The sequence below is a fragment of the Astyanax mexicanus genome, chromosome 11 (genome assembly GCF_023375975.1).
Source record: "Astyanax mexicanus isolate ESR-SI-001 chromosome 11, AstMex3_surface, whole genome shotgun sequence".
NCBI lineage: Eukaryota > Metazoa > Chordata > Actinopteri > Characiformes > Acestrorhamphidae > Astyanax > Astyanax mexicanus.
In genome coordinates, this window is record NC_064418.1 from 31,131,992 (window position 1) to 31,145,106 (window position 13,115).

At 38.0% G+C, this 13,115-nt stretch overlaps 1 protein-coding gene across 1 annotated transcript in view; it reads left to right on the forward strand.

Annotated features, from left to right (window-relative positions):
• rapgef4a (Rap guanine nucleotide exchange factor 4a) overlaps positions 1 to 13,115 on the forward strand; it is a 155,661-nt gene that overhangs the window by 8,593 nt on the left and 133,953 nt on the right. The window contains exon 4 of the mRNA XM_049484906.1: positions 1,373 to 1,519. Coding sequence (XP_049340863.1) covers positions 1,373 to 1,519 — 147 coding nt within the window. The remainder of the gene's footprint in view (positions 1 to 1,372; positions 1,520 to 13,115) is intronic.

The following is a 13,115-nucleotide window of genomic DNA, read 5'->3' on the forward strand; positions in this document are numbered from 1 at the left end:
CTTTACACAGAGCATCGGTTTCATTTTCACCAGCATTACAGGAGCTATCAAAGACTTATTGCCAAGTAATTTGGCCCTGGCCAATTCATTTCTTTGCGTGAATTTTTTATATTGTGTCCTCCTGTGGCTGCATTTGGACATTTTTTAAAAAACACAGAGCAGTTTCAATTTTTAGATACATCACTAGATATTTATTACATTAATAATATTTAAGTCTGCTACCTTACTATTTCACCACTGTTCATCCATTTTTGCTTCTCCTTAGACAATTACATGAATTACAATCTGTCTCTTTAGAATTCCAGATCAAATGTCATTTGCTGTATATATTGGATTGTATTGGATTTTGGTACCACATATGATAATGGCAATTGAAAATGTTAGATTCAGTAAGTTATTGGCACTGCCACACACATAACACCTGTGTCACCTGATGGAAAAGATTAGAATTTAGACCCTTTGCTCTGCTGTATGAACTTAGGATATTGTGAATGAAGGATATGTTTACACATGTTTACTATATAGAAGTTGCAGAATATTTTGCAACAAGCTAAAAATGCAAAATAAAAGCACTTTCGATATTAGGCCAAATAAGTGAAACAAATGGATTCTTAACACTAAACAATGACATCTTACAAGAATTTCATTTCATTTCATTTACGCAGTGGTAAAATGAACCAAAATTAATAAAAAAATTGTGAGAAGCCATTTTTGGTACCTTGTTTGTTTTTAGTTGCAAAAATGTATTGCATCCTTAACAGCTAAATTAAAAGGTACTATTACTATCGCAAAAAAAAACAAAAAATCCTTTCTCGATTTTTCAATTTTTGACATAATTCAGATCTGTCTGTTGTTCTCTGTGTTGTGTCAACATACTGTAATGAACGGACCAATAGAAATGCTTCCATAAAAACGAAAAACAAAGTTTGTGTGGCAATAAATGTTTCACAGTGTTCTGGTTTGCACAAGACAGTCATTAAAAAGTTAAGTATGTTTAAGCAACGGAAAAATAATCATTTTCTATTTTTGAACAAGGGCTTTAAATCTGCCATTTGGCTTTTAGATTATATTTCAGGCCTGTTTTACCTTAGACGCCCTGCAAAGCCTGTAGTGATTTTTCCAATTATTCGTACTTGAGATCCTTAACCTTGGGGCTGGAACAGCACTTCCCCCCCACCCCACTATCTCTTTCTCTCTCAGTACTGAGGTACTCTGAGTGGCACATTACCTCTTTAACCTTAACCTAAGAGAGTACAGAGACAGAGATTTGGCCCGACAACATAACAAAGCTTCTTGCTCCCAGATATTTCCAAAACTGCTTGTGTCTCCACTTTTCATGCTTTAATCAGAATTTCCTGTGCTTTCTTTTAAGGATGCAGTCACTATTTGCACACTGGGCATTGGTACAGCCTTTGGGGAGTCCATTTTGGACAACACGCCTCGTCACGCTACCATTGTAACACGAGAGTTCAGTGAGCTGCTGCGCATCGAGCAGAGGGAGTTTAGGACTCTGTGGGAGGTAAGAGGAACCTCAATCAGTTGAACTGCTGTTTATGTTACAATACTTTTTTGCACAACAGCTTTTATATCTTGCATGTAAAAGGGCAAACTAGTTTAAAAATGGTTAACCACACTTAAAAGTAAGGCTAATATTTGTTTTTTTCACTTTTTTTTTAAATATATATTAAATTAACAAAAGTATTCACTCAGCCATCCAAATCATTGATTTCAGGTGTTTCAATCACTTCCATGGCCATGGGTGTATAAACCTTGGCATACAAACTGCTTCTACAAACATTACTGAAAGAATGGGTCGCTAAGGAGCTCAGTGAATTCCACAGTGGTACTGTGATAGGATGCCACTAGTCCTTAAAGTATTGGGCTTTTCTTGTTATTCTGAACATGACAGGCAAGGAAATGTTCTATACTGGGGTAGTCATAGATACTAGTTGATGTTTTAATGTTGTGCTCTATCTGTTGTGTCCACCAGGGGGAAGTAAGTGTTCTAGAAATGAAAAGAAATATTTCCACTCTTCTTACTCACTGTAGCAGACACTGCTAGCTCTCTACTTAAACTGCATTTTTACAGAATAGCACACACTTTGTGTGTCAGAGTAAATGGGCACATTTGTGACACGTTTCAAGGTTAATAGATATGCAAAGTATTAATAATAGATCCTGCAGGGAATAAGAGGAATAGAACAGTACCCATCATATAGATGGATTAACAGATATCCCTGCTGAACAATCCAGCTCAGTTTTAGCTTTTGCTGTAAGCTGGTTTTGGTGGTCAAGCTGGTCCAAAAGCTGGGCATCCAGGTGAAAACATACCATATGATGGTAAGCAATCTGGTTGACCAGTGTAGTGTACAGATGTCATATTTGATTTTGGTCATTCTTGCCATGCTGGCCCTGCTGGTCGGCCAGTGTGGTCAAGCTGGTCATTCTGGTCGACCAACCTGGCTTTGATGGTCATGCTGGTCAAGCTTGGTCATATGGATTATCTCACTCGATCAGGTTGATCATGCTTGTAAATCATTAAACTCAAACAGAAATACTCTGCGCTGGTCCAGAAGCTGTTATAGATCTTGTATGCAAAAACCCAACTTAAAAATAAATACAAATTATTTTATACAAATGAATTTAAATAATTAATCCTTTTTTCAAACATTTTTATATACTTTGAGTTGGCAGTTTTTTAGATTGTATAAGTTTTTTTTTTTCCACACAAAATCTCATAGTATTTTAGTTGGATTGGACTGGACTGTGGGGGATGGTAGGATATGTTCAAGCAATTCCTGACCTCACTGATGCTCTTGTGTCTGAATGCAATAAAATACCAACAGCAGTGCTCCAGAAATTAGCGAAAGGTTTACCGTGGACAGTGCAGACAGTTATTACAGCAAACATGGGAAAGATGCTATTTTAATACCCTTGATTTCAGAAGAAACAATAAATGAGCGGGTGTCCCAATACTTTTGTTCCTAAAGTGTGTGATGTCAAATCATAGAGTCAAATTTACGATTTAAGAGAAATAGAGATGGAGGCAAAAAAGAGAGGAGTCTTTCTCTCTGCTTCCTTTGGGACAGGAAGAGGACTGTCTCTAAGGACTGTCCTTGTGATTTAGACTGTGGTTAGTTCTGGGTCTGTATTCAGAATCAGGTGTGTACGTGTGTATGTGTGTATTGTGTTTAACAGAAGACTAAAAATACAAGGAGTAACAAAAGCACTCTGACCGCTCAAGACAGTCAGCAGCTTTTGTAATTTTTTGTCTCTTTTCTTTCCTTCACATGCTGTTATAAAATTTATATATAATTACTTAATTATAATAACTACTCAGCTCAGGTTAGCAGCCTAGCCAGCCGAAGTTAGCAGGGCTACCCAGCCTCAATTAGCAGCATAGCCGGTCCTGGTTAGCGTCGCTAGCCAGTCCTGGTTAGCATCGCTAGCCAGCCCCGGATAGCAGCGCTACTTAGCAGTGCTACGGTTAGCAGCATAGCCAGCCGTGTTTAGCAACATGGCCAGCCGCGGTTAGCAGCACTAGCCAGACCCAGTTAGCAGCTTATGTCTGATGTGTGCCATCTGATGTCTCTTAAATGAAATCAACAATCAAAAGTTAGTTATTTCTTATTTATAGTTCATTAAGGAGAAGTTAATATTTAAAATGTATAGAAATTACTGTTGGACATTCTGTTGTTTGTCAAAGTAATAAGGATTTATTGTTATTTGATATCAAAATCTGTTCACTCTGAATGTAAATCTGAAGTACATGTGACGTTATTAACAGTAACTAATTGTCATATTTCTCCTGTGCTTGTTTGAAATGAGAGATGAGCAGAGCGAGTGACGTCATTCAGCTCTGTGTTTTGCGCTGCTGTGCTAATGGAGCTTCACTTTTTCTGTTCCATTAGTCACGTACACCGGATCAGACTCTACCTAATAGCACTAAATAGCATTTAACCAAGTACGCTCTCTCTCTCTGTCTCCTATTCTCTCTCTCTCTCTCTCTCTCTCTCTCTCTCTCCCCCTTTCACTCTCAAAGTCTGATATAATCTCTTTCTCTTTTCTATCTCTCAAAGACTGAAAGAGTATGTACTGATCCACAGGTAGGTTGTTAGCATGCAATGTAGGCATTCCCTGTAAAACTAAAACTAAAACTGTTTCATTGTGTACTGGATTTTTTGGGTCGTGGACATGTTCTGAGCAGGTTGTGAACAGCTTGTGTAAAATAATAATAAAAAAGTGATTTTGTACTCATCTTTTATTTTGGAAAAAGTTTCTGACTAATGTAGAGAAGTGAAATATCTAATTTTGTGGCCTTATTTGATTTGATATATAATTTTATTGTAGTGACTTTTATACAGGTTGTCATGTTCCTCTTAAAAAGCTCTTAAATTCACATTGCATGCATATGTACGTTTAAGTTTTTAAATGTTGTAGTTTGTTTGGTTTGTATTCCATAAAAATGGCTTACGAAATGACCATGAGCAAATGTGAGTACTGGGCTGAGACCAGTTGAGAACCCTTGGACTAGACAACAGTAAATGAAAAGTCAACATAAACTTTTATCCCCACGCAATTCCATGTAGGTAAAAACTGTAATTTAAAATTAAATTTTTTGCCAAATGTTTTCTGTAAATTCAGAATCCTTTACAACATTAAGTTTCCTCCCTAAATTCTTCACGATTAACATGTTTTATGTCGAGTTATTTGGTGATATTTATGGAGGTGTTGCGATGCTAGTTGCTAGTTGTGGCCAAGTTTATAGACAGCTAATATTGACTCTTCAATACTGACTGTTCAGGACAATAAATGCCATTCTGATGTATTTTAGGCATGGTGTTCATTTGATTGAACTGTCATTAAGTGATGGAAATTTGTGATGAATATAAAGCGTGGCTGCTGATTCGTGCTCCAGTTTTAGAGACAGGCAGAGGGCTTGTCACTAATAAAAAATGGGCAGGGATGGGCTATCACATGACTTCGCCTCCTGTCTCCAAGTACATTTTTTTGCTTTCAAACTTCACAATGGGAGTAAATGGGGATATATTCAAGTCTATGGTACTATTCGGATATTCAAAATAGAATCTGTCCTAAATAGAATAAATGAGTCTCTACACTGTCCCCAGTGCACTGAAAACACAAAAACTACATTATGTTTTTCTTAATTAGGGGTTCGAGCACGTAGTGCTAGAAACCCTATTGTAATTGTTCTGATTATTATTATTATTATTATTATTATTAGGGGTTCGAGCACGTAGTGCTAGAAACCCTATTGTAATTGTTCTGATTATTAGGGGTTCGAGCACGTAGTGCTAGAAACCCTATTGTAATTGTTCTGATTATTATTAGGGGTTCGAGCACGTAGTGCTAGAAACCCTATTGTAATTGTTCTGATTATTAGGGGTTCGAGCACGTAGTGCTAGAAACCCTATTGTAATTGTTCTGATTATTATTATTATAGTTCTTATTCTTTTTCTGCCATAGAAGTGATTGGGCAGAAGAAACCGTAAGGCCTACAGGGCTGAGACTTGGTCATATGGTAGTACTTCTCACCGCTACTCAGATTCAAAAGATGAGCCCGATCGGCCTCAAGGGGGCGCTATGGCGAAGGTCAATGCGTTTGGCCTCGTAACTCCTACGCCCTGATAGCTAGAGCAAAAATTCTTGCATTATATGATTCCTTGGTTAATGGCAAATCAAAAAGGTCAATAGAACCACTAAGCTCCGCCCACTTAGATTTTTTGCTATTTAGCATAATATGCAAAACCTACTTTTGAGAACTTGTCCTAGGGTCATTGACCAATCCTGTCATATTTGGTGTCAAACAACTCAGCAGAGTCCCAACCTCAATAATTATCAAAAAAATTGAGAAATTTTTAAACAATATGGCCGCCATATGCAAATTAATCTTACCGTGGCACACCCAAATTTACTCTAACAGCTGTAACTTTTGAATGCTTAAACCTACACTAATGCCACTTTACAACTTTGATGCCAACATGATTCTGAGGTAGCCCGTCAATCTGTGTAGACATACGCCCCCAGGGGGCGGAGCCAAAGCTAAAAATCTGTTTCTCAGGAACCGTACAAGCTATGAAGCTCTCCTTTGGCATATATCATCTATGGCCTATGTCCTAATGTTTTACAGAAGGAAAATTTGATATGCAAATTTTTGCGATCGTTATTAGCCAATCAGTTTCCAGCAAGCTTTTGACATGCTAAACAATGACCAATCAGGACGATACATATACCCTACATGTATCTCAGGGCCTTCTATCATCCTTTAAAATATGGCGTTGATTGGCCTCAAGGGGGCGCTATAGCAGAAAATCAGTTATATCTAAAGGTACAAGTGGCCTAGGCTTGTTATTCTTTTTTAGTTGTATACTTTGCTGTAGCCTTTACAACTTTGTAATTACATGTGTTTACCAAAAATGCAAAGATTTTCATCAGTGGCCAAAAGAGTAAAAATTGCTCTTTTCGAACTTTTCTTTAAATCCTTAATCAATCAAAACAAATTTGGTCTTGATGCAATCTTGAGACCCTGTAGGTAAATAATTATCAAAAAAATCTTGACATTTTAACTATTTGAGGCCCATAAACCTTGATCAAACATGTACGTGAAAGCCTTTTCAGAGTTATTTGGCCAAAACTCTGTCAAAGTTTAAAACATGCCAAAACTGTTGAAGCTACTAATTAACAATGACATTTGAAGCACATGTGCCAAGTATGAGCCAAATAAGTCGTCAGTAGGCTCTACAGTGAAAAAATATCTATTTTCAATTTATTCTATTTATTGCTATTTTCCAACCTAAATGGACAGAAGACAGGAACCTTTCACCCTATCAACACACAAATTTATACACATATATAGACTGATATTGTGATCTTGATTGCAAATTTTCAGCCAAATCGGACATGTTTTGCCTCTACAACGGCTGGAAAACTACAGCGATTTTGTAGGCCTCAAGCCTGTATTATCGCTTTTTTCAAATCTAAATTGACAGAAGTCAGGAACCTTTGACCCCATTGACACAGAAATTGACATACATATATAGACTGATATTGTGATCTTGATTGCATATTTTGAGCCAAATCAGATATTTTTTGCCTCTAATATGGCCAAAGAGCAACAGCCATTTTGTAGGCCATAAGCCTGTATTATCACTTTTTTCAAACCTAAATGGTCAGAAGTCAGGAACCTTTGACCCTATCAACACACAAATTTACATACATGTATAGACAGACCACTTGATCATGAGTACCAATTTGGAGCCCAATCGGACTTTTCTTCTCTTTTTAATAAATAGAAACACACTGATAGGGAATATTCTGTCTTTCTGATAGAGTGATAGATTTCCAGCAGGTTATATGTGGTCTCTTGCTGCGCTCTGGTGGTCATTTGGTGAAACAGTTACAGTTGAATTATTCTAAATTAAAGCTCTGCTGAACTTATTCAATCTTGCTTGTCTTGCTTAATTGAAGATCTTTATCCTTCTTGGTCATGCTAGTCAGCCGCCTGGGTCATTCTTGTTTATGCTCCACTCACTTAATTTTTTTTAAATTTGCATAATATGCAAAACCTACTTTTGAGATCTTGTCCTTGGATCCTTGACCAATCATGACATGTTTGCTGTCAAACAGTTCAGCAGAGCTTACTCCTCAATAATTATTAAAAAAAATCTTTACTTTTATAAACAATATGGCCGCCATATGCAAATGAGTTCTACCATGGTGCAGTAAAATGTCTTTAACACTTATAACTTTTGAATGCTTAACCTGACACTAATACCACTTCAGTCCTTTGATCATTACATGATTCTCAGATACCCTGTCAGTTTAAGTAGACATACACCCCCCCAGGGGGCGGGGCCAATGCTCGATAGCTGTTTCTCTAGAATCATACAAGCTATCAAGGTCATCCTAGCCAATTATCATCTATGGCCCATGCACTAATGGTACACCAAATGAAAATTTGATATGGACACTTTTGTGGTCACTATTAGCCAATCACATTCCAGCAAGCTTTTAACAGGCGGAATGTTAATCAGGTCAAAACTTATATACTATATACGGGTTATTTATATGCCCTTTTTATGCCTTGTGTTTTTTTAATTTAAGAACTGAATTTGTTTCACCAAATGCCCACTAGAGTGCAGTAAGACACCACATAAAACCTGATGAACACTGCAGCTCGATTTATCAATGCTTTTCAACTAGTTTACTCACACCACTCATCTAGCATTGCCATTATGGTCTTTATGGTCATGCTGGTCACCCAGCTTGGTTATGCTGGCCATCCAGCTTGGTCATGCTGGCCATTCACATTGGTCATTATGGTCCTGCTGGTCATTCAGCTTTGTCCTCATAGTAATGGTGGTCTTCCAGCTTGGTCATACTGGCCAACCACCTTTGCCATGCTGGTCATCCAGTTTGGTCATTATGGTCTTCCAGCTTGGTCAATATGGTCAACAAGTTTGTCATCCAGATTAGTCATGCTGGTAATCTAGCTTGGTCTTCACGGTCATGCTGGTCATCCTCATCCAGTTTGGCGATGCCGGTCAACCGGCAACATGTTTTAAGCCTAACTGGCCTCCAGGGGTCTCTTTGCCTGTAACGCTCGAACCCCGTAAATCGCCGCTTGCGGCTATATTTATTATTATTATTATTATAGTTCTTATTCTTTTTCTGCCATAGAAGTGATTGGGCAGAAGAAACCGTAAGGCCTACAGGGCTGAGACTTGGTCATATGGTAGTACTTCTCACCGCTACTCAGATTCAAAAGATGAGCCCGATCGGCCTCAAGGGGGCGCTATGGCGAAGCTCAACGCGTTTGGCCTCGTAACTCCTACGCCCTGATAGCTAGAGCAAAAATTCTTGCATTATATGATTCCTTGGTTAATGGCAAATCAAAAAGGTCAATAGAACCACTAAGCTCCGCCCACTTAGATTTTTTGCTATTTAGCATAATATGCAAAACCTACTTTTGAGAACTTGTCCTAGGGTCATTGACCAATCCTGTCATATTTGGTGTCAAACAACTCAGCAGAGTCCCGTCCTCAATAATTATCGAAAAAATTGAGAACTTTTTAAACAATATGGCCGCCATATGCAAATTAATCTTACCGTGGCACACCCAAATTTACTCTAACAGCTGTAACTTTTGAATGCTTAAACCTACACTAATGCCACTTTAGAACTTTGATGCCAACATGATTCTGAGGTAGCCCGTCAATCTGTGTAGACATACGCCCCCAGGGGGCGGAGCCAAAGCTAAAAATCTGTTTCTCAGGAACCGTACAAGCTATGAAGCTCTCCTTTGGCATTTATCATCTATGGCCTATGTCCTAATGTTTTACGGAAGGAAAATTTGATATGCAAATTTTTGCGATCGTTATTAGCCAATCAGATTCCAGCAAGCTTTTGACAGGCTAAACAATGACCAATCAGGACGATACTTATACCCTACATGTATCTCAGGGCCTTCTATCATCCATTAAAATATGGCGTTGATTGGCCTCAAGGGGGCGCTATAGCAGAAAATCAGTTATATCTAAAGGTACAAGTGGCCTAGGCTTGTTATTCTTTTTTAGTTGTATACTTTGCTGTAGCCTTTACAACTTTGTAATTACATATGTTTACCAAAAATGCAAAGATTTTCATCAGTGGCCAAAAGAGTAAAAATTGCTCTTTTCGAACTTGTCTTTAAGTCCTAAATCAATCAAAACAAATTTGGTCTTGATGCAATCTTGAGACCCTGTAGGTAAATAATTATCAAAAAAATCTTGACATTTTAACTATTTGAGGCCCATAAACCTTGATCAAACATGTACGTGAAAGCCTTTTCAGAGTTATTTGGCCAAAACTCTGTCAAAGTTTAAAACATGCCAAAACTGTTGAAGCTACTAATTAACAATGACATTTGAAGTACATGTGCCAAGTATGAGCCAAATAAGTCTTCAGTAGGCTCTACAGTGAAAAAATAACTATTTTCAATTTATTCTATTTATCGCTATTTTCCAACCTAAATGGACAGAAGACAGGAACCTTTCACCCTATCAACACACAAATTTATACACATATATAGACTGATAATCTGATCTTGATTGCAAATTTTCAGCCAAATCGGACATGTTTTGCCTCTACAACGGCTGGAAAACTACAGCGATTTTGTAGGCCTCAAGCCTGTATTATCGCTTTTTTCCAATCTAAATGGACAGAAGTCAGGAACCTTTGACCCTATTGACACAGAAATTGACATACATATATAGACTGATATTGTGATCCTGATTGCAAATTTTGAGCCAAATCAGATATTTTTTGCCTCTAATATGGCCAAAGAGCAACAGCCATTTTGTAGGCCATAAGCCTGTATTATCACTTTTTTCAAACCTAAATGGTCAGAAGTCAGGAACCTTTGACCCTATCAACACACAAATTTACATACATGTATATACAGACCACTTGATCATGAGTACCAATTTGGAGCCCAATCGGACTTTTCTTCTCTTTTTAATAAATAGAAACACACTGATAGGGAATGTTCTGTCTTTCTGATAGAGTGATAGATTTCCAGCAGGTTATATGTGGTCTCTTGCTGCGCTCTGGTGGTCATTTGGTGAAACAGTTACAGTTGATTTATTCTAAATTAAAGCTCTGCTGAACTTATTTAATCTTGCTTGTCTTGCTTAATTGAACATCTGTATCCTTCTTGGTCATGCTGGTCAGCCACCTGGGTCATTCTTGTTTATGCTCCACCCAATTTTTTATTTTTTATTTGCATAATATGCAAAACCTACTTTTGAGAACTTGTCTTTGCCTCCTTGTCCAATCATGACATGTTTGGTGTCAAACAGTTCAGCAGAGTTTACTCCTCAATAATTATTAAACAAAATCTTTACATTTATAAACAATATGGCCGCCATATGCAAATTAGTTTTTCCATGGTGCAGTAAAATGTCTTTAACACTTATAACTTTTGAATGCTTAACCTGACACTAATACCACTTCAGTCCTTTGATCATTACATGACTCTCAGATACCCTGTCAGTGTAAGTAGACATACACCCCCAGGGGGCGGAGCCAATGCTCGATAGCTGTTTCTCTAGAACCATACAAGCTATCAAGGTCATCCTTGCCAATTATCATCTATGGCCCATGCACTAATGGTACACCAAAGGAAATGTTGATACATTTTTGTGGTCACTATTAGCCAATCACTTTCCAGCAAGCTTTTGACAGGCTGAATGTTAATCAGGTAAAAACGTATACACCATATGTGAGTTATTTATATGTGGCCTTTTTATGCCTCACCACTAGGCTCCCATCAGGATTAATGTGGTTTGTATTTTTCAATTTAAGAACTGATGTTGTTTCACCAAATGCCCACTAGAGTGCAGAAAGACACCACATAAAACCTGCTGAACACTACAGCTCAATTTATCAATGCTTTTTACAACTAGTTTACTCACATCACTCATCTAGCATGGTTATTATGGTCATGCTAGTCAACCAGCTTGGTCCTTATTTTCATTCTGGTCAACTAGCTGGGTATTTTGGTCATGCTGGTCAACCAGCTGGGTCTTTATGGTCATGCTGGTCTAACACCTGGGTCTTTATGGTCATAATAGTCACCCACCTTGGTTATCCAGTTTGGTGATGACGGTCAACCAGCAACAGGTTTTAAGCCTAACTGGCCTCCAGGGGCCTCTTTGCCTGTAACGCTCGAACCCCGTAAATCGCCGCTTGCGGCTATATTTATTAGGGGTTCGAGCACGTAGTGCTAGAAACCCTATTGTAATTGTTCTGATTATTATTATTATTATTATTAGGGGTTCGAGCACGTAGTGCTAGAAACCCTATTGTAATTGTTCTGATTATTATTATTATTATTATAGTTCTTATTCTTTTTCTGCCATAGAAGTGATTGGGCAGAAGAAACCGTAAGGCCTACAGGGCTGAGACTTGGTCATATGGTTGTACTTCTCACCGCTACTCAGATTCAAAAGATGAGCCCGATCGGCCTCAAGGGGGCGCTATGGCGAAGGTCAACGCGTTAGGCCTCGTAACTGCCACGCCCTGATAGCTAGAGCAAAAATTCTTGCATTATATGATTCCTTGGTTAATGGCAAATCAAAAAGGTCAATAGAACCACTAAGCTCCGCCCACTTAGATTTTTTGCTATTTAGCATAATATGCAAAACCTACTTTTGAGAACTTGTCCTAGGGTCATTGACCAATCTTGTCATATTTGGTGTTAAACAACTCAGCAGAGTCCCAACCTCAATAATTATCGAAAAAATTGTGAAATTTGTAAACAATATGGCCGCCATATGCAAATTAATCTTACCGTGGCACACCCAAATTTACTCTAACAGCTGTAACTTTTGAATGCTTAAACCTACACTAATGCCACTTTAGAACTTTGATGCCAACATGATTCTGAGGTAGCCTGTCAATCTGTGTAGACATACGCCCCCAGGGGGCGGAGCCAAAGCTAAAAATCTGTTTCTCAAGAACCATACAAGCTTTGTAGCTCTCCTTTGGCATGTATCATCTATGGCCTATGTCCTAATGTTTTACAGAAGGAAAATTTGATATGCAAATTTTTGCGATCGTTATTAGCCAATCAGATTCCAGCAAGCTTTTGACATGCTAAACAATGACCAATCAGGACGATACTTATACCCTACATGTATCTCAGGGCCTTCTATCATCCTTTAAAATATGGCGTTGATTGGCCTCAAGGGGGCGCTATAGCAGAAAATCAGTTATATCTAAAGGTACAAGTGGCCTAGGCTTGTTATTCTTTTTTAGTTGTATACTTTGCTGTAGTCTTTACAACTTTGTAATTACATGTGTTTACCAAAAATGCAAAGATTTTCATCAGTGGCCAAAAGAGTAAAAATTGCACTTTTCGAACTTGTCTTTAAGTCCTTAATCAATCAAAACAAATTTGGTCTTGATGCAATCTTGAGACCCTGTAGGTAAATAATTATCAAAAAAATCTCGACATTTTAACTATTTGAGGCCCATAAACCTTGATCAAACATGTACGTGAAAGCCTTTTCAGAGTTATTTGGCCAAAACTCTGTCAAAGTTTTAAACAGGCC